The sequence below is a fragment of the Saccopteryx bilineata genome, chromosome 10 (genome assembly GCF_036850765.1).
Source record: "Saccopteryx bilineata isolate mSacBil1 chromosome 10, mSacBil1_pri_phased_curated, whole genome shotgun sequence".
NCBI classification, from domain to species: Eukaryota; Metazoa; Chordata; class Mammalia; order Chiroptera; family Emballonuridae; genus Saccopteryx; species Saccopteryx bilineata.
This window is the reverse complement of record NC_089499.1, coordinates 58,283,790-58,305,010: the sequence shown is the minus strand read 5'-3', so window position 1 is coordinate 58,305,010 and position 21,221 is coordinate 58,283,790. Positions and strand designations below refer to the sequence as shown.

At 39.7% G+C, this 21,221-nt stretch overlaps 1 protein-coding gene and 1 pseudogene across 4 annotated transcripts in view; one reads left to right on the top strand and one right to left on the bottom strand.

The window, feature by feature from the left end:
- CHDH (choline dehydrogenase) overlaps window positions 1-21,221 on the top strand; it is a 55,859-nt gene that overhangs the window by 25,742 nt on the left and 8,896 nt on the right. For all 4 annotated transcript variants that reach the window (XM_066245999.1, XM_066245995.1, XM_066245998.1 and 1 more), the window contains one exon: window positions 19,980-20,738. In XM_066245999.1, coding sequence (XP_066102096.1) covers window positions 20,036-20,738 — 703 coding nt within the window. In that variant the 5' untranslated portion in view covers window positions 19,980-20,035. The remainder of the gene's footprint in view (window positions 1-19,979; window positions 20,739-21,221) is intronic.
- LOC136314016 (heterogeneous nuclear ribonucleoprotein A1-like) lies at window positions 6,395-8,085 on the bottom strand (annotated as a pseudogene).

Sequence of the window (21,221 nt, the reverse complement as noted above, 5' to 3'; positions counted from 1 at the left end):
CGCGTTTCCGCTTTTGCTACCAGTCTTGGTGTGGCTTCTTCAGTGTTCCTTGGTTGAGGAGTCCTCTTAGTTTAGTCCAAAGTTGGTTTTTCCAGATGATAGTTCATAAAATTAGTTTGTAATCCACTTTGGTTCTGGGAGGTAGATGCTGGTACGTCCGCCTACTCCAGCGCCATCTTGTCTCTCGACTTTATTCCTTTTTTGCCTAATTGCTCTGGCTATGTTGAATAGAAGTGGCAATAGTGGGCACCCTTGTCTTGTACCTGATTATTAAAGATTTTACTCTCCTACCATTGAGTATTATGTTAGCTGAGGGTTTTTCACATATGGCCTTTATCATGTTGAGGAAATCTCTTTCTATTCCTGGTTTACTGAGTGGTTGGGTTTTTTTTTAGTTTTTTGGGGGGTTTTTTTAATGAAAAAATGTTGAATTTTGTCAAATGCTTTTTCTGCATCAATTGAGATGTTTATGTGGTTTTTATTCCTTGTTTTCTATTAATCTGGTATATTCTATTGATTGATTTTTATATGTTGAACCATCTTTGCAGCCCCAGAATAAATTCTATTTGGTCATGGTGTATAATCCTTTTTAATATATTGATGAAGTTTTGTATCAAGGTTCATAAGAAATATTGATCTGTAGTTTTCTTTTTTTTTAACTTTTTATTTATAAGTTCAATTCAATGGGGTGACATTGATCAATAAGAGTACATAGATTCTAGGTAAACATTGCTATAGCATTTGAATGGTGATTGCATTGTGAGCCCATCACCTCAAGTTAAATCATGTTCTGTCACCTTATATTTGTTAGTTTTTTTGTTAGTGTCTTATCTGACTGGTATCTGGGTAATGCTGGTTTCATATAATGAGTTAGGAAAATTTTCCTATTCTTTAAGTTTTGGGAAGAAAATGAGAAGGATTGATGTTAATTCTTCTTTAAATGTTTGGGAGAATTCATGAATGAAACCATCTTGTCCAGGGTGTTTCTTTGTTGGGAGGTTAGATTACTAATTCTATCTCCCAAGTAGGTATAGGTTTATTTATATTTTCTATTTCTTCATGATTCAGTTTTGGTAGGTGGTGTATTTCTGGGAATTTGTCCACTTCAGTTAGGTTGTTGGTACAAATTGTTTATAGTAGTCTCTTATAATCCTTTTTATTTCTGTAAAATCAGTAGTAATGTTTCTATTTTCATTTCTATTTTACTAATTTAAGTCTCTCTTTTTCTCAAACTACCGAATACTTGTCAGGTGTTTTTTTTTTTAATATTTTATTTATTGATTTTGAGAGAGAGAGAGAGAGAGAGAGAGAGAGAGAGAGAGAGAAGGGGGAGGAGCAGGAAGCATCAACTCCCATATGTGCCTTGACTAGGCAAGCCCAGGGTTTCGAACCGGCGACCTCAGTGTTCCAGGTCGACGCTTTATCCCACTGTGCCACCACAGGTCAGGCTGTCAGGTTTTTTTAAGAACCAATTTTTGGCTTAATTTTCTCTGTTGATTTTCTGTTCTTAATTTAATTTATCTTTGCTCTAATCTATATTTCCTTCTGCTAGCTTTAGGTTTAGGTTGCTCTTCTTTTTCTACTTTCTTAAGATGTAGAGTTTGGTTATTATTTAAGATCTGTCTTCTTATTTAATGTGTGCATTTACAACTATGTTTCCTTCTGAGCACTGCTTTTGCTGCATCTCATAAGATTTGGTATGTTGTATCTTCATTTTCATTTGTCTCAAGATATTTTCTAATTTCCTTTGTGGTTTGTCTTTGACACATTGGTTATTTAAGTGTATATTGTTTAATTTCCACATATTTGTGGATTTTTCAGTTTTCCTTCTGATATTGATTTCTAGTTTCATTCCATTATGATTAGAAATGATGCTTTATATGATTCAATATGTTTTTTCTTCCTTTTTTTTTTTAATAGAGAGAGAGAGGGCGGGACAGATGGAGAGAGATGAGAAGCATCAACTCATAGTTGCATCACCTTAGTTCATTGATTGCTTTCTCTCTCTCTCTCTCTTTTTAGATTTTATTGATTTAAGAGAGAGGATAGAGAGAGAGAAAGATAGTAGATGGAACAGGAAGTATCAACTTGTAGTAGTTGCTTCTTGTATGTGCCTTGACCAGGCAAGCCCAGGGTTTTGAACCAATGACCTCAGTATTCCAGGTTGACACTTTATCCACTGTGCTACCACAGGTCAGACCAATATTTTAAATTTTATTATTTGTTTTGTGGCCTAATATACAACATGTCCTAGAGAATATTTCATGTGCACTTGAGAAAAAAAAAGTGTATTTTGCTGTTGTTGGGTGAAGTGTTTTATATACGTCTATTAAATACAATTGGTTTGTACTGTTAATCAATTCCTCTATCTTCTTATTGATCTTCTCTCGTTATTCTATTCATTATTGAAATTTGAGTATAGAAGTCTCCTTTTATTATAGAACTGTCTATTTCTCCTTTTAAATCTGTCAATGTTTGCATCAGATATTTTGGGGCCCTGATGTTGGGTACATATGTGAATTGCATGCGTTCAAACTTTCCTTATACAAAGGTCTCATTCCGGTGATACTATCCTGTAGATTGCCTTCTATATTTTGAATATACTTTTAGGATTTATCCATGTTGTTGTGAAATGCTGTGTTTCCTTCATTTTCACTGTTGTGTGAGGTTTCATTACTGACTGTACTAACAACTTTTCTGTATCCTTTGTATCTATATATACATTTGAAGTCAGCATGTCAATTTATTTAAAAAAATGTCCTGCTAAGATTAGATTGACACTGTATTCAACCTATCAAACATAACAATATTAGATCTCCCTGTTCATGATATCTCTCTCTATTTAGGTCATCTGTAATTTCTATCAACCATGTTTGTAGTTTTCAGTGTATAGGTCTTGCACATATATATATTTTGTTAAATTTACTCCTAAATGTTTTGTGTTTCCTGCTGCTTTTGAAACTGATATTATTTTGTTTTGCTGTTGCCCCACAGAGGGTGGGATCAACCCCACCACTACCCAAAATATGTTTAAATGTTAAACCAGTGACACCACACATGTACTAAGAGACTATGAAAAGGTTTATTACTCACACAATAGGACTTTCTGAGCAGAGCAGGGTGGGTGCCCAAGCTGGATATCACAGGATATCTAGAGAGAAGAGAGGGCCAAGTAGCTCTGATTTTTATTATGGTTGAAGAACAAGACCAAGGTAATGATTTCTGTATATAAGTTTAATTTGCATGGTTTAAACTTCCCCACTGACAGCAAGGTCAGAAATGTCAAGACTTTCTTATTGACTTGCCCAGATACGGAGCAAGAGAGAGGAATGGGATTTGAAAGCTGTCAATGGTCGAACATCAAAAATGGACTCAGAGTCTTTATTACATTTATTTACATTCAAGTGTTCAGGTGTTCATTAATAGTATATAAAAATACAGTTGACTTTTGTGTGTTTAATGTGTATCTCATGACCTTGTAAATTCACTTATCAATTCCAGTATCTTTTTTTTTTTTTTTTTTTTTGCATTTTTCTGAAGCTGGAAACAGGGAGAGACAGTCAGACAGACTCCCGCATGCGCCCGACCGGGATCCACCCGGCACGCCCACCAGGGGGCAACTCTCTGCCCACCAGGGGGCGATGCTCTGCCCATCCTGGGCGTCGCCATGTTGCGACCCGAGCCACTCTAGTGCCTGGGGCAGAGGCCACAGAGCCATCCCCAGCGCCCGGGCCATCTTTGCTCCAATGGAACCTTGGCTGCGGGAGGGGAAGAGAGAGACAGAGAGGAAGGCGCAGCGGAGGGGTGGAGAAGCAAATGGGCGCTTCTCCTATGTGCCCTGGGCGGGAATCGAACCCGGGTCCTCCGCACGCTAGGCCGACGCTCTACCGCTAAGCCAACCGGCCAGGGCCTCCAGTATCTTTTTAAAAGAATTCCTTGGGAATTTCTATGTAGATAATCATGTCTACAAATGAGGGCATTTATAATTCTTTCTTTCCAATCTATATATTTTTTATTTGAGCTAACTAATTAATTAAATTCTTTGTTAGAACCTTCATACAATTTTGAACAAAAGTGATGAGAGTGAGCATTCCCTCCTTGTTCCTGATCTCGGGGAAAGCTTGCAGTCTTTAACCACTTAGTACAAAGTTAGCTGTAGCTATTCATAGATGCTTATTTAATGGCGAAACCCTGATAATCATGTCTTTGTAGTCTTTGGACTGTCAAAGAATTTGGGGCCCATGTTTTTTTATTGTATTTATTTACTTATTTTTTACAGAGACAGAGAGTGAGTCAGAGAGAGGGATAGACAGGGACAGACAGGAACAGAGAGATGAGAAGCATCAATCATTAGTTTTTCATTGCGCGTTGCAACACCTTAGTTGTTCATTGATTGCTTTCTCATATGTGCCTTGACTGCGGGCCTTCAGCAGACCAAGTAACCCCTTGCTCGAGCCAGTGACCTTGGGCTCAAGCTGGTGAGCTTTTGCTCAAACCAGATGAGCCCTCGCTCAAGCTGGTGAGCTCGGGGTCTCGAACCTGGGTCTTTCACATCCCAGTCCGACTCTCTATCCACTGCGCCACCACCTGGTCAGGCTCATAGATGCTTATTATCTGAAAGTTCTCTTCCATTCCTAAGTACACAGAGATTTTATGGATTTTGAATATTGCCAAATGATTTCTGCATTACTCAAGATGATCATATGGTTTTCCTTTTTTGGATTGTTAATATGAAATGCCATGATTGATAGTCAGATGTTGAACTAACCTTGCATTCCTGGGATAAACTCTAGTTGGTTACAATATATCCTTTTTTGTGTGTTGCTGGATATGATTTGCTAAAACTTTGTTAAGTATTTTTTGCATCTTTGTGCATAATGGGTATTAGTCTGTAATTACCTTTTCTTGTGATATCTTTGTCTGGTTTGGTAACAAGATAATGCTGGATTTGCAAAATGATTTGGGGAGTGTTCTCTACCTTCTGTTTTCTATAGAATTGATATTATTCCATCTTGGGTGTTCATTAAATTTTACCAGTGAAGTCTAGAGTTTTCTTTGTCGGAAGAATTTAAGTTATGAATGTAATTTCTTCAATAGATGTATATAGCTACTTACGTTACATAGTTTTTCTTAAGTGAGCTTTGATTATTTATCTTTCAAAAATATATCCATATTATCTTAATTATCAAATTTATTGGAGTAAAGTTGTCATAATAGTCTTATACTGTAGAATTTGGAGAAATATCCCCTCTCATTGCTGATGTTGGTAATTTGTGTTATCTCTTTTCTTTGGGTTCAAATTTATTTTATTGTTTTAAAGAATGACATTTTGGTTTTATTAATTTTTACTTTTAAATTTGTTTTCAGTTTTATTGATTTCTGCTGTTATGTTTTTTATGTTCTTCTGATTATTATGGAATTAATTTTTTCTGATTATCTAAAGATAAAAGTATAGATCATCAATGTGAGATCTGACTTGTCTAATATAAGATTTTAATGCTCTATAGTTCCCTCAAAGCATTGCATTACTTGTGTTCCACACATTTCGGTCTATTATGTTTTCTCTTTTTTTTTTAGTTCAAAAATTTGCTAATTTCTCTAGTGATTTCTTTCTTGACTCTTGGCTTATTTATAAATGTATTTAATTTTTAATTTTTAGGGATTTTTCATGTATGTATATATATTTATTTTATTTTATTTTTTTAGAGAGAGAGACAGGGAGAGAGAAAGAGAGACAGGAATATCGAACTGCTCCTGTATGTGCCCTGACTGGGGACTTGAACTGGGAACCCTGTGCTCTGGGACAGTGCTCCCCCCAACCAAGCTGTCCAGCAAGGGCTTAACTTTTATTGATTTTTAAAGAGACAGAGAGAGAGGAAGGGAGAGAGAGGGGAAGGGGAAGGGAAGCATTCATTTGTTGTTCTACTCAGTCATGCATTTTTTGGATACTATCCATGTGTGCCCTGATTGGGGATCAAACCCACAGCCTTGTCGTTTTGAGATGACGTTCTTAACCTACAGAGCCAACCAGCCAGGGCCAGAGATATTTTTATTATTTATTTTTAAATCAATTTTTTGGTGTTAGAGAAAATACTTTGTCTCATTTCAGTCCTTTTAGATTTGTTGAGATTTTTAAAGAAAGACACATTTATTTAGCATCGTGATCAGACTATTACATGTAGCAATTGACAGCATGGGCACAAAAAAAAGTCTGCATTCAAACTCTATTTTGGAATGCTTTATACTTTCCACAGAACAGAAGCTAAAATAACCTGTTACACAATGCTCATTCACATGAGTACTGTCTAAAACACGTCTTCTTTGCAGCAGATAGGCCCTGCCACCACTGTGCTTAGCTGACTTCATGAATCTGTTGTAACCTGTGGCTTCTCTGTCACTTCTCTGGCTCTCCTCTCCTGCTAAGCTTTGTTTCCTGGCAATAATTAAAACCTTTGCTGGAACTACCATTGTCACCTTGGTTCCACAGTTTGGCAAAGCATTGTCCTCCACCACCACAGGGGCCAGAGCTTCTGCCTCCAAAGTTTCCTTCTTTCATGGTTCCAAAGTTTGAAAATTGACTGTTGTAATTGCCAAAAATCATTGTAGCTTCTGCCACCTCCAAAACTGTTTCTATCATTACCAAATCCATTATAGCCATCCCCACACCACCATATCCACCACCTGACTGCCACCAAGGCCACCTTGACCACTGAGGTTTCCTCCACGACCAAAGCTGTCACTCCCACCAGAACTACCTCCACCACTACCTCTGAAATTTCCATCAGCACTTCAACCTCTTTGGCTGTATGAAGCACCAGCTGTCTCTTAATTAGATAGTGCTTTCCTTACCTCGCTATTGTGGCTATTCACAGTATGTATGGTATTTCTGAATGACAGTCTTTCTACAGGGTCATGGTCATCTAAGATTACAGAAGCAAAGCTTTTTTTTCTTGCCACTGCCTCAGACATTCATGATTCCAATTGCTTCAATTTTTCCGTATTGTTTAAAATAATCTCTTAGGTGATGTTCTTCAGTGTCTTTAATACCACCGACAAAAATATTTTTCACAGTTAAGTGGGCAACAGGCCTTTGAGAATCTTCTCTTGAGATAGATTTTTATTTTTGGTTACACAACTCTTCCATCCAGCTTGTGCGGCCTTGCAATCATGGCTGCCTCCACGTCCTCCACAGTGGCATAGGTGACAAACCCAAAGCCTCTGGAGCACTCAGTATTTGGATCTCTAATCACCACACAGTCTGTGAATGTTCCCCACTGCTCAACATGGGTCCTCAGACTCTCATTGGTTGTTTCAAAGCTCAAACCTTGCCACAGACCAACACAACTTATAATTGTCTAGGTCCTGAGGGTGAACAGTGGGAGATTAAGAAATAAACACAGAGAGAAAAAGGATGGGATCGAGAGGCCTCCTGTAAGTTAATGGCATACAAAAGCGGGGGAAACCCCTGGTCAGCTTTATTATATAGTGCAGAGAACAAAATCGTTTGCAAAACAAGGAAGTCTCCAGTACAAAGTCACATCTGAGGTATAATCAGGAATGCTCTTAAGAGTGCACCATCCCCACCATGCAACAGCCAATGGTGTGGGGAAGAGCTTAGCCTTCAGAGGGTGTGGGGAAGACCTTAGCCCTAGGCTAAGCCCTAGACCAGGGGTCGGGAACCTATGGCTTGCAAGCCAGATGTGGCTCTTTTGATGGCTGCATCTGGCTCGCAGACAAATCTTTAATAAAAAAAAATATTAAAAATATGAAATATTCTCATGTATTACAATCCATTCATTTCCTACTGCTCATGTTCATGGTTGTGGGTGGCTGGAGCCAATCACAGCTGTCCTCCAGGACAACACCGAATTTTTATTGGATAATGCATAATGTACAAGGGTCATTGTATGGCTCTCACGGAATTACATTTTAAAATATGTGGCGTTCATGGCTCTCTCAGCCAAAAATGTTCCCAACCCCTGCGACTATAAGGACTTTGTCAGCTTACAGCCTGTTTCCCACAAAACCTCCAGTAAAGGGCTTCTATAGCTGTTGAGGCTCTTCGGGAGACTCTGACTTAGACATGACGACTGTGGGCGGGACACTTCAATGATGCTTGCTCTGCAGCATCCACCAGCAGAAAGGAGTGATCTAATAATGCATGTAGACATTTTATCTATTACTGAGAAGGGAGAATTGAAGTCTCCACATGTAATTCCATATTTATTCATTTCTCCTCTCGTTTCTATTTTATTTTTGTTTTGTTTTTTTAATGTTTGTTTTATTGATTTTTAGAGAGAGAAGAAGGGAGAGAGAGAGAGACAGGAACATTGAGCCATTTCTGTATGGGCCCTGACTGGGGATTGAACCAGCAGCCTCTGTGCTTCAGAGCGATTCTGTCTGATTTTTGCTTCATGATTTTGGAGTTCTATTAGGCACATACACATTTAGAATTGTTTTGTCTAATGATAAATTGATCCCTTATTATTTTAAATTTCTTCTATACCCTGGTAATATTCTTTGTACTGAAGTATAGAGTTGGTATTGTCACTTTGACTCTTATTTGTGTAGTGCTTATGTGGTGTATTTTTTTCCTTTTTTTATATTTATTACATGTCTTTATTTTTAAAGTGAGTATTTTGTGTGTGCACACAGCATGTATTCATCTTGCTTTGTTTTAATCCCATTTGACAATCTCTGCACTTTAATTGGAGTATTTAGACTATTTACATTTAATGCAGTTATTAATGTGGCTGGATTTAAATCTACCACTTTGTTATTTGCTCTTTATTTGTCCCATGTCTTTTTAGTTTATTCTGCCATTATTTTGTATAGTTTTAGGTGTACAGCACAGTGGCTAGGCAATCATAGACTTTACAAAGTGTTCCCCTAATATTTCCAGTACCATATATAATTATTACAATATTATTGATTATATTTCCTATGCTGTATTTTACATCCCCATGACTATTTTGTTACTGTCAATCTGAACTCTCAAATCCTTCACCTTTCTCAACCAGTCCCCTAACCCTCTCCCTCTGTCAACCTTCAGTTTGTTCTCTGTGTCTATGAGTCTGTTTCTGTTTTGTTTCTGTTTTTCTTTAGATTCCACATAAAAGTGAATTCATATGGTATTTGTCTTTCTCTGACTGACTTCACTTAGCATAATACCTTTTAGGTCCATCCTTGCTATTGGGAATGTTACGATTTCATCCTTTTGTTATGGTCGAGTAATTATTCCTTTATATATGTACCACAACTCTTTTAGCCACCCCTACTGATGGGCACTTGGGTTGCTTCTGTATCTTGGCTATTGTAAATAATGCTGCAGTGAACATAGGGGTACTTCTTTCAAATTAGTGTTTTGGATTTCTTTAAGTATAGAGCCAGAAGTTGAATCATTGGGTCGTAAAGGAGTTTCATTTTTAATTTTTTGAGGAATTTGCATACTGTTTTCCATAATGGCTGCACCAGTCTGCATTTTCACCAACAGTGCACAAGGGTTCCCTTTTCTGCACATTCTCTCCAACACTGGTTTGTTGATTTATTGATGATAGCCATTCTGACAGATATGAGGTGGTATCTCATTGTGGTTTTAATTTATATTTCTTTGTTGATAGTGACATTGAGCATCTTTTTATATGTCTCCTGGCCATCTGTATGTCCTCTTTGGGGAAGTGTGTATTCAGGTGCTTTGCTCATTTTTTTTTTCTTTGCCCAATTTTTAATTGGATATTTTGGGGGTTTTCTGATGTTGAATTGTATGAATTCTTTATACATTTTGCATATTAACCCTTCATCAGATATATCATTGGCAAATGTGTTCTCTTGTTCAGTGGGTGGTCTTTTCATTTTGTTGATGGTTTCCTTTACTCTGCAATAACCTTTTATTTTGAGGGATTCCCATTTGTTTAGTTTCTCTTTAGTTTCCCTTACCTAAGGAGAAATAGCAGAAAAAATATTGCTCTGAGAAATGTCTGAGATATTACTGCCTATGTTTCTCGAAGTTTTATGGTTTCCAGTCTAATATATAAGTCTTTAATCCATTTTGAGTTTATTCTTGTATGTGTATATGGTATAAGAAGGTAGTCTAGTTTCATTTTTTGCATGTATCTGTCCAGCTTTCCCTACACCATTTATTGAATAGACTGTCTTTACCCCATTGTTTATTTTTGCCTGCTTTGTCAAATATTAATTGACTATAAATGTGTGGGTTTATTTCTGGGTTCTCTGTTCTGTTCCATTGATCTATATGCCTGTTCTTATGCCAGTACCAAGCTGTTTTGATTACTATAGCTTTGTAGTATAGTTTGATATCACATAGCATGATTCTTCCAACTTTGTTTTTCTTTGTCAAGATTGCTGGTATTATTCAAGGTCTTTTGTGGTTTCATATACATTTTGGAACATTTGTTCTAGTTCTGTGAAATACACCATTAGTATCTTGATAAGAATTGCATTTAATCTATAGATTGCTTTGGGTAGTACAGACATTTTATTTTATTTATTTATTTTATTTTTTCCTGAAGTTTGAAACGGGGAGGCAGGCAGACTCCCGCATGCGCCCGACCGGGATCCACCCGGCACGCCCACCAGGGGGCGATGCTCTGCCCATCTGGGGCGTTACTCTGTTGCAACCAGAGCCATTCTAGCACCTGAGGCAGAGGCCACAGAGCCATCCTCAGTGCCCAGGCCAACTTTGCTCCAATGGAGCCTTGGCTGCGGGAGGGGAAGAGAGAGACAGAGAGGAAGGAGAGGGGGAGGGGTGGAGAAGCAGATGGGCACTTCTCCTGTGTGCCCTGGCCGGGAATCGAACCTGGGATTCCTGCATGCCAGGCGGATGCTCTACCGCTGAGCCAACCGGCCAGGGCCTAGTGCAGACATTTTAATGGTATTAATTCTTTCTATCTACAGTGTGTCCGTAAAGTCATGGTGCACTTTTGACCGGTCACAGGAAAGCAACAAAAGACAATAGAAATGTGAAATCTGCACCAAATAAAAGAAAAACTCTCCCAGTTTTATACCTATTTATTCATTGCAGTTCGATGTGGGCTCACACACAGATTTTTTAGGGCTCCTTAGATAGCTATCCCATATAGCCTCTACAGACTTGTCACTGACTGATGGCCTACCAGAACGGGGTCTCTCCACCAAACTGTCAGTTTCCTTCAACTGCTTATCCCACCAAGTAATGTTATTCCTATGTGGTGGCGCTTCATTATAAACGTGCCAATATTCACGTTGCACTTTGGTCAGGGATTCGAATTTAGCGAGCCACAGAACACACTGAACTTTCCTCTGTACTGTCTACATCTCGACTGGCATGACCATGGGCTTCTCCTCTGTATACACAGTGTTCCGTCATCATCTGCGCATGCACACATGCTGCCCCATCGTCCTACAGAAACTGGGAGGGTTTTCCTTTTATTTGGTGCAGATTTCACATTTCTATCATCTTTTGTTGCTTTCCTGTGACTGGTCAAAAGTGCACCATGGGCCCTGGCCAGTTGGCTCAGCGGTAGAGCGTCGACCTGGCGTGCGGGGGATCCGGGTTCGATTCCCGGCCAGGGCACATAGGAGAAGCACCCATTTGCTTCTCTACCCCCCCCTTCCTCTCTGTCTCTCTCTTCCCCTCCCGCAGCCAAGGCTCCATTGGAGCAAAGATGGCCCGGGCGCTGGGGATGGCTCCTTGGCCTCTGCCCCAGGCGCTAGAGTGGCTCTGGTCGCGGCAGAGCGACGCCCCGGAGGGGCAGAGCATCGCCCCCTGGTGGGCAGAGCGTTGCCCCTGGTGGGCGTGCCGGGTGGATCCCGGTCGGGCGCATGCGGGAGTCTGTCTGACTGTCTCTCCCCGTTTCCAGCTTCAGAAAAATACAAAAAAAAAAAAAAAAAAAAAGGCACCATGACTTTATGGACATACTGTATTAGCATAGTATTTATATATGCTTCCACTTATTTGTATTTTCTTCTATTTCTTTCTTTAGTGTCTCATAATTTTCCAAGTACTGGTCTTCTACCTCCTAGGTTAAATTTATTTCTAGTTTTTGTGGGGGGATTTTTTGTTTGTTTTGTTTTGTTTGTTTTTGCATGCAGTTGTATATGGGATTGTTTTCTTAGTTTCTCTTTCTGATAGTTCATTATTGGTATATAAAAAATGCAACTGATTTCTGGATATTAATTTTGTATCCTGCTACTTTATTGAATTTATTAGTCCTAGTAGATTTTTGGTGGACTCTTTAGGTTCTCTGTGTGCAGTATCATGTCATCTGCAAATAATGACAGTTTTACTTCCTCTTTTCCAATTTGGGTGCCTTCTATTTCTTCTTCTTGTCTGATTGATGTGGCTAGGACTTCCAGTACTAAATTGAATAAGAATGGTGAAATTGGACATTCCTATCTTGTTCCTGATTTTAAGGAAAACAAATACTTGTTAGGTTTTGCCTGTTAAGTATAGCTATGGATTTGTCATATATGGGCTTTATTATATGGAGATATGTTCCCTCAATTACCCCTTTGTTGAGAGTTTTTATCATAAATAAGTACATGATTTTGTCAAATGCCTTTTCTCCATCTATTGAAATGGTCATATGCTTTTTATCCTTTATTTTGTTTATGTGATGTGTTACATTATTAAATTTGCAGATACTGTACTAACCATGCATCCCAGGAATAAATCCCATTTGATCATGGTATATGATCTTTTTAATGTATTGCTGGATTTGGTTTGCTAATATTCTGTTGAGGATTTTTACATTTATGTTCACAGAGATATTGACCTATAATTTTCCTTCTTTGTAGTGTCTTTATCTGGTTTTGAAATTAGGATAATGCTGACCTCTTTAAATGAGCTTGGGCGTCTTCCTTGAATTTTTTTGAAATAGTTTGAGAAGAATTGGTGTTAGTTTTTCTTTGACTATTTGGTAAAATTCCCCTGTGAAACCATCCAGTCTGAATGTTTGTTTGTTGGAAGTTTTTCTTATTACTGCTTTGATTGCATTAGTTGTAATCGATCTGTTCAGATTTTGTTTCTTCCTGATTCAGTTTTGGAAGATTGTATATTTCTAGGAATTTGTTCATTTCATCCAGATTGTCCAATTTGTTGGCATATAGTTATTCATAATATTTTCTGATAATCCTTTGTATTTCTGTGGTGTCAATTGTTACTTCTCTTTCATTTTTATTTTGTTTGTTGGGGGTTTTTTGATTACTGCTTCAATCTTACTACTTGTAATTTCTCCATTCAGATTCTCTGATTCTTTCTGATTAAGTTTTAGAAGATTGTGTATTTCTAGGAATTTGTTCATTTCATCCAGATTGTCCAATTTGTAGGTATATAGATGTTCATAAGATTTTCTTACAACCTTTTGTATTTCTTTGATGTCAGTTGTACTTCTCTTTCATTCCTGACTTTATTTACTTGGGTGTTCTCTTTTTCTTGATGAGTCTGGTTAAAGGTTTGTCAATCTTGTTTATCTTGTCCAAGAACCAGCTCTTGGTTTCATTGATCTTTTCTATTTTTTTTTTTTTAGATTCTATTTCATTTATTTCTGCTCTGATCTTTATTATTTCCTTTCTTCTATGCACTTTGGGTTTTATTTATTATTATTTTTCTTGTTTCTTTAAGTGTAAAGTTAGATTGTTTATTTGATATTTTTCTTGTTTCTTGAGATAGGCCTTAATGCTATGAATTTCCCCCTTAGGAGTGCTTTTGCTGTGTCCCATAGATTTTGGTTGTTCTGTACCATTTTTATTTGTCTCAGGGTATCTTGTGATTTCTTCCTTGATCACATTGTTAATCCATTCATTGCTTAGTAACATGTTATTTAGCCTCCATGTCTTTGTGTGTTTTTCAGTCTTGTGATTGATTTCTAGTTTTGAACTATTACGGTCAGGGAAGAAGCCTGATATGATTTCAACCGTAAATTTGTTGAGACTTGTTTTGTGTCCTAACATGTGGTCTGTCCTAGTAAATGTTCCATGTGCACTTGAAAGGAATGTCTGTTCTGCTGCTTTGGGGTGAAATCCTCTGAAAATATCAGTTAAGTCTATTTGGGCTAGCATGTCTGTCTCCTTGTTGATTTTCTGTCTAATGTATCTATTTATAGATGTCAGTGGGATGTTAAAATCCCTTACTATGACTGTATTGGTGTAAATTTCTCCCTTTATGTTCATTAAGATTTGCTTTACATATTTAGGTACTTCCTACATTGGGTGCATAAATTTTTACAAGGGTTATATTCTCTTGTCGGATTGATCCCTTTATCATTATGTAGTGTTTTTCTGTGTATATTGTTATAGCCTTTGATTTAAAGTTTATTTTGTCTGGTAAAAGTATTGCTATCTCAGCGTTTATTGTTTTTGTTTTCATTACCATTTGCATAAAATATCTTTTCCCATCCCTTTACTTTCAGTTTCTGTGTCTTATATTCTGAAATGGGTTTCTTGTAGATAGTGTATATGGATCTTGTTTTCTTACCCATTCAGCTTCCCTATGTCTTTTGATTGTAGCATTTTAAGCATTTACATTTAAAATGATAATTAATAAGTACATCTTTATTGCTGTTTTATTCATTACAATTATGTTCTTCCTCTTTTTTTTCTTCCTTCTTAAAGAAGACCTTTTAACATTTATTTGTTGGTAGTGAACCACTTTAGCTTTTTCTTGCTTTCTCTTTATATCTCCTTCAATTTTAAATAATAGCCTTGCTGGGTAAAGTAGTCTTAGTTGTTGGTTCTTGACTTTCATCAATTCGATTATTTCATGCCAATCCTTTATGGCCTGAAATGTTTCTGTTGAAAAATCAGCTGATAGTTTTATGGGAGCTCCCTTGTAAGTAACTATCTCTTGTAACTTTTTAGATTTTCTCTTTGTCTTTAATCTTTGCTGTTTTAATTATGAAGTGTCTTGATGTGGGCTCCTTTGGATTGATTGATCTTGTTTGGGACTTTCTGTGCTTCCTGGACTTCTGTGTCCTTTTCCTTCACCAGAGTAGGGAAGTTTTCAGTCATTATTTCTTCAAATAATTCTCCATTCCTTGCCCTCTCTCTTCTCCTTCCAGTACCCCTGTGGTGCAGATGTTGTTACACTTCATGTTGTTCCAGAGGTCCCTTAGACTATCCTCATTTTTAATAATTTTTTTACATAAGAGAATATCATTATGATGATGGTATAGGAAAGATTTCTTTAAAACATAGACATTGCTAATTATAAAAGAAAAGATAACATAAAATGAACTATATTATAACTATGAATTTCTGTTTGCAAGAATCTCCAATGAAGGTAAAAATGCCAGCTACAAACTTGAAGAAAATATTTTACATATATAGAGCCAACAAAAAAAAAAAGGTTTTAAAAATATATAAAGCATTTCTACAAATATATAAAAAACTCAACTCTATAAATATGGGCAAAAATCATAAGGCAGCAGCATTTCATAGAACAGAGAGCAAATGTGGGATCAGAGTTAATGAAATAAAATGAAGCAGTATTTGAGGTTTGCTTCAAGTTTTAAATAAAAGTTGATTTTTTATGTTTATTTTTAAAAGAAACATATAAATCAGCTAACCTATAGAGAAATGCTCACCTCACCAATAAACAGAAAGAGGAAGATCACATTTCATTATCATGAAATTATCATGACATTATCATGAAATGTCAATCTAAGAAATCTGACAGTACCAAGTCTTAGACATCAACAATCTCAAAAGCACTGCTGGTAGGAAATTGAAAAATTATTTAACATTATCTTGTAAAGTTGGATGCTTGCTTACCCAGAAAATCTATTAGGTATATACCCAATTTCTGTAAATGCATACCCAAGAGAAAATTTAGCACATGTATACCAGGAGACACATATACAAAAATAATCATAGTTGAACTTATCAAATAGAGAAAAAACTTGAAATAATTTAAATAATTATTTATAATAATTATCCATTTGAAAGGCAAGTCAGAAATAAATCATAATATATTCATAAAGTGGTATGTTCTACAGCATGAAAACGAAAGAGCTGCGGGGACACTCTTTCACATGGATGAGTCCAAATAGCATCATGTTCAATGAAAAAATTCATGTCCCAGAAGACCACATATGACATAGTAGACTTTAAAAGAAAAAACTGACTAGTGTGTTTATAACCATCTCTATGGCTTTGTTATCCTCATTTTTTCTTTATTCGGTGAGAGGAGGGGAGGCAGAGCAACTCCCGCATATGCCCTGATCAGGATCCACCAACAAGCCCGCTAGGGGCCAGTGCTCTGCCCATCTGGAGCATTGCTCCTTTGCTCAGCAACCGAACCCTTCTTAGTGCATGAGGCCAAGGCCATGGAGCCATCCTCAGCACCTGGGACCAACTCACTCCAATCGAGCCATGCCTGCAGGAGAGGAAAAGAGAGAGAAAAGTGAGAGGGGGTGGGGTGGAGAAGCAGATGGGCACTTCTCCTGTGTGCCCTGACCGGGAATCAAACCCTGGACATCCACACACCGGGCTGATGTTCTACCACTGAACCAACTGTTTAGGGTTGTTATCCTCATTTAAAAAAAATATTTTTTTTTGCTTCTCTGGGTGTTTTCAGCTGCCTTGATTTCCAAATCACTGATGTGATACTGTGCTTCATTTAACCTACTATTGATTCTTTCTGGTGTATTCTTCATTTTAGATATTGTCCAGGTTGTTTCAATGATGGAATCACAATGTCCTAATAAGAGGGAAATAGTACTATAGAAGTAGATATGATGACATAAGCAAGAGGTTAGAGCAGGGGTCCCCAAACTACGGCCCGCAGTCCGCATGCGGCCCCCTGAGGCCATTTATCCGGCCCCCGCCGCACTTCCCAAAGGGACACCTCTTTCATTGGTGATCAGTGAGAGGAGCATAGTTCCCATTGAAATACTGGTCAGTTTGTTTATTTAAATTTACTTGTTCTTTATTTTAAGTATTGTATTTGTTCCTGTTTTGTTTTTTTACTTTAAATTAAGATACGTGCAGTGTGCATAGGGATTTGTTCATAGTATTTTTTATAGTCCGGCCCTCCAACGGTCTGAGAGACAGTGAACTGGCCCCCTGTGTAAAAAGTTTGGGGACCCCTGGGTTAGAGTGATGCAAGAAAAGGGTTACTTACTAGCCAGGTAATGCAGGTGGTTCGCAGAATCTAGAAAAAGCAAAGAAATGGATTCTCCTTTAGAGAGCTTCTAGAAGGAACCAGCCCTGCCAATATCTCGACATTAGTACTGTGAAACTAATTTCAGACTTCTGGCCTCTAAAACTTTAAGGGAATAAATTTGTATTGTTTTAACTCACTAAGTTCATGGTAATTTGTTATAGCAGCTGTAAGAAACTAATACACCCACAGTTTTTACCATTTCCGTTGCTCTTCATTTCTTGGTACAGATTGAAATTTTCACCTGGTATCACACTCCTTTTGACTAAAGACCTTACTTTAACATACCTTGCAGTGAAGATCCACTGGCAATAAATTCTCTCAGCTTTTGATTCTCTGAAGATGTCTTTATTGCTCTTCATAGTTAGATATACAGAGTTCTAAGTTTACTGTTTTGTCTTTGTCTCCTTCAAGTACTATATGTAGTCTTCTGGTTTGCATGTTTCTGATGAAAAGTTTGCTGTCACCCTTATATTTATTCCTCTGCACACATTTTTTTTTTTGACTGACTGCCTTGATAATTTTCTCGTGGAATTGCAACAATTTGAATATGATGTCCCTAGATGTGTTTTTCTTTGTATTAATAACTCTTGGAACACTCTAAGCTTCTTGAATCTGGTTTTTTGTCTTGCATTGATTTTGGAAAAGTCCCAGAAATTATTTCTTCAAATATTTTTCATTCCTGTTCTCTCTGTCCTTCTCTCCCTCTCTCCTCCTTCCTCCCTCTGCTCCTCTTCTTTCCCCTCTCCCTTTTCCTCTTTACCCCGCTCCTCCTAGGACTTTAATTACATATACTTTATATAATTTGATATCTTCTCACAGCTCTCAGTTATATTCTTTCTTTCTTTCTCTCTCTTTCACTCTTCTGTTTGTATTTCCAATCTCATAATTGCTAATAACCTAGTTTTCAGTGTCACTTATTTTTTCTCTGCTGTGTCTAGATTATTCATCTTCAATAATGTGGTTTTTTATTTTTAGCATTTATGTTCATCCCTTTGTTTTATAGTTTACAACTTTTTGCTGAAATTGCCTATCTGTTTAACATGTTGTCTACCTTTTCAACTCAATCCTTTAAAATGCTTAACTGGGTTAAAGTCTTTGTTTGATAGTGCTAACATCTGGGCGGGCCATTCCTTGGTCTGGTTCTGTTAATTTTATCTTTTGATAATTAGTCATTTCTTTTTCTTACCTTTGTGTATGTCTTTATTTTATTTTATTTAGCGGGAGAGAGAGAGAGACAGATAGGGACAGATAGGCAGGAACAGAGAGATAGGAAACATCAATTCTTCGTTGTGGCTCCTTGGCTGTTCATTGATTGCCTTCTCATATGTGCCTTGACCAGAGGACTATAGCAGATTGAGTGACCCCTTGATTAAGCCAGGAACCTTTGGGCTCAAGCCAGTGACCATGGAGTCATGTCTGTGATCCCACACTAAAGCCAGTGACCCTGCACTCAAGCCGGATGAGCCCACACTCAATCCGGCAACCTCGGGTTTTTGAACCTGTGTCCTCTGTGTCCCAGTCCAATGCTTTATCCACTGCACCACCGCCTGATCAGGCCCTTTGTGTATGTCTTAATTCTATTGCATGCTAGACCTTTTGTGTAACAGGGTAGCACGGACTGAAGTAGATAGTATTTATGCCTGGGAAAGGGCATGTCTTTATCCTATCAGGTCATTAGTGTGGACTGTTGGTCAACCTAGTGGGAAATTGAGCTGCTGCCACCTTGGGCTAGCACAGGGCTGGAGCACTGGCAGGTTCTTCTCAGTGTTCCTGCTCAGACTTAGCATTCAGGAGGCCCTGGTGCCTCTCTCTCCTGGCTGCGTGAATGGCGTGGGGAGTGGGAATCTTTCTCCGGTACTCTTCACCTCCTAGCCTATCTCCAGTAGTAAGCCACTGTTGTTACTCGGTCCAGGCTAATGGCAGGGAGCAGGAAGACCTATCAGGGTTTTCTTGAGGTTTCTCAGTTCTCTTACTGTAGCCCTAGTTTGGGGCAGGCCTGTTGTTCTTTAGCATCATGGGTGGGACTCTCTCAGATGTGCTTCTGTCGGAGAGTTCCTGATGGGAGACCCTGGTTCTTTCCAACCTCTGTGCACTGAGCATGTTGGGTTTGGTTTGAACATTGCTGGGAAAGGAGCCAGCAAAAGCTGCCAGCACTTTTTTGTTAGAATTGAGCACTCTACAGAGTGATCTTTGAAGATATTAGCGCAGACACCCCCCCCCCCCCAAGGCCTTCTGGTGCGCATCATGGCCCTCAGGTCAAATGTATTGAGTTCTACAGCCTCTCACCTCTCGCCCTGACCTTCCCATCAGTTCTTTATTTAAGTCTCATCTGTATCCCTGGCCCCAGAGCACCAGTTTCGAGGGCAGATGTCTTGCTGTCATTGCTAGTGATGAAAAGGTGCATGGCACACGGTAGGGGCTCACCACCTGCCTTGAATGGACGAGGAATGAGTGCGGGCCTGGAAAACCTTTACCTCCTCCACTTTCCAGCAGGTGAACTGCCCAGCCTCCAAGTTCACGCACAGAAGTCACACAGAAGCCTTTCTGGGGACTCCCCAGGTTTGGGGAAGGGCCTCTCTCCTGTGTCCTAACCCTGGCACAGCTCTTGCAGTGTTCATATAACTGCTTGTACCTCTGCTCCCTCCTCCCGGGCCCCCAGGGCGGGGATCTGCTAGCCAGACTCGTCCCACCAATCCCTGGGCAGACTACTTGGTGAGCCTGCAGGGGCCTTTGCTGCACCAGGTGGGCGCCCCAGCTTTGGGCTGATTCTGCCTGTGCGTGTTGAGTTAAAAATTTAAGGCCTCTTTTCTTGTTTTAGGAAAAGTGAACCAGCACATCCCCCTCAGTGGATATAAGAGGACTTGGGCTGGAAGCATGTGGTGTGTCCTACGAGGATGGAGGCAAGGGCACCTGAGCCCTTGGGGAGCCCAGTGGCAGTGGTGGCCCCCAAGCATCCGTGCTCTGGCCAGTGTGGCCTCCAGGAGTGGGGACGAATACAGCCACGTGGTGGTGGGGGCCGGCTCTGCAGGCTGTGTGCTGGCTGGACGGCTCACTGAGGACCCTGATAAGCATGTGCTGCTGTTGGAGGCCGGGCCCAAGGACACGTATGCAGGGAGCAAGCGGCTCTTGTGGAAGATCCACATGCCTGCAGCCCTCGTGGCCAACCTGTGTGATGACAGGTTCAACTGGTACTACCACACCGAGCCGCAGGCTGGCCTGGATGGCCGTGTGCTGTACTGGCCGCGTGGCCGGGTCTGGGGAGGTTCCTCGTCTCTCAATGCCATGGTCTACATCCGCGGGCACGCCAACGACTACGACCGCTGGCACCAACAAGGCGCCACGGACTGGGACTACACACACTGCCTGCCCTACTTTCGCAAGGCACAGTGCCATGAGCTGGGTGCCAACAGGTACCGTGGCGGCGAAGGCCCGCTGCATGTGTCGCGGGGCAAGACGAACCACCCGCTGCATCGGGCGTTCCTGGAGGCAGCGCAGCAGGCCGGCTACCCCCGCACCCAGGACATGAACGGCTTCCAGCAAGAAGGCTTCGGCTGGATGGATATGACCATCCACAAAGGTAGCATAAGGTGCCCCTCCCCTATCTCCCTGGTTCTTCCTCTAGGAAAAAAAAAGTACTATTACAGCCCCATTTCTCCTGCTCCCATCATAGTCTGTGAGTGTGAATAAATGGGCCGGTAGGAGACTGAGGGAGTGTGACATCCTGTTTCCCCACAAAATAACCTGTCAGTAAGAAATGACATGGGGATAGGGACACCTTGGGCATTTTCTGTGTCTCTGGCCCCTGAGGGTGTGGATAATGGTAAGTCACCTCTCTGGCTCTAGAGAGGTGAGAGTTATAGATGGGGAAACTGAGGCACAGAACATTGGGGTGGGGCCCAGGTAGACATGGATTTCAGCTGGACGGGGTCTTTTGGTCTCAGCCTTACTTGGATGGCAGAGCCTGCACAGTCAGGGGAGGGAGAAATTCCCTCTGCAGCCCCCTCCTCTGTGTGCAGGTGGCAGGGGCAGGGGCTGTGCCTGAAACCCTCGCTCCATCCTG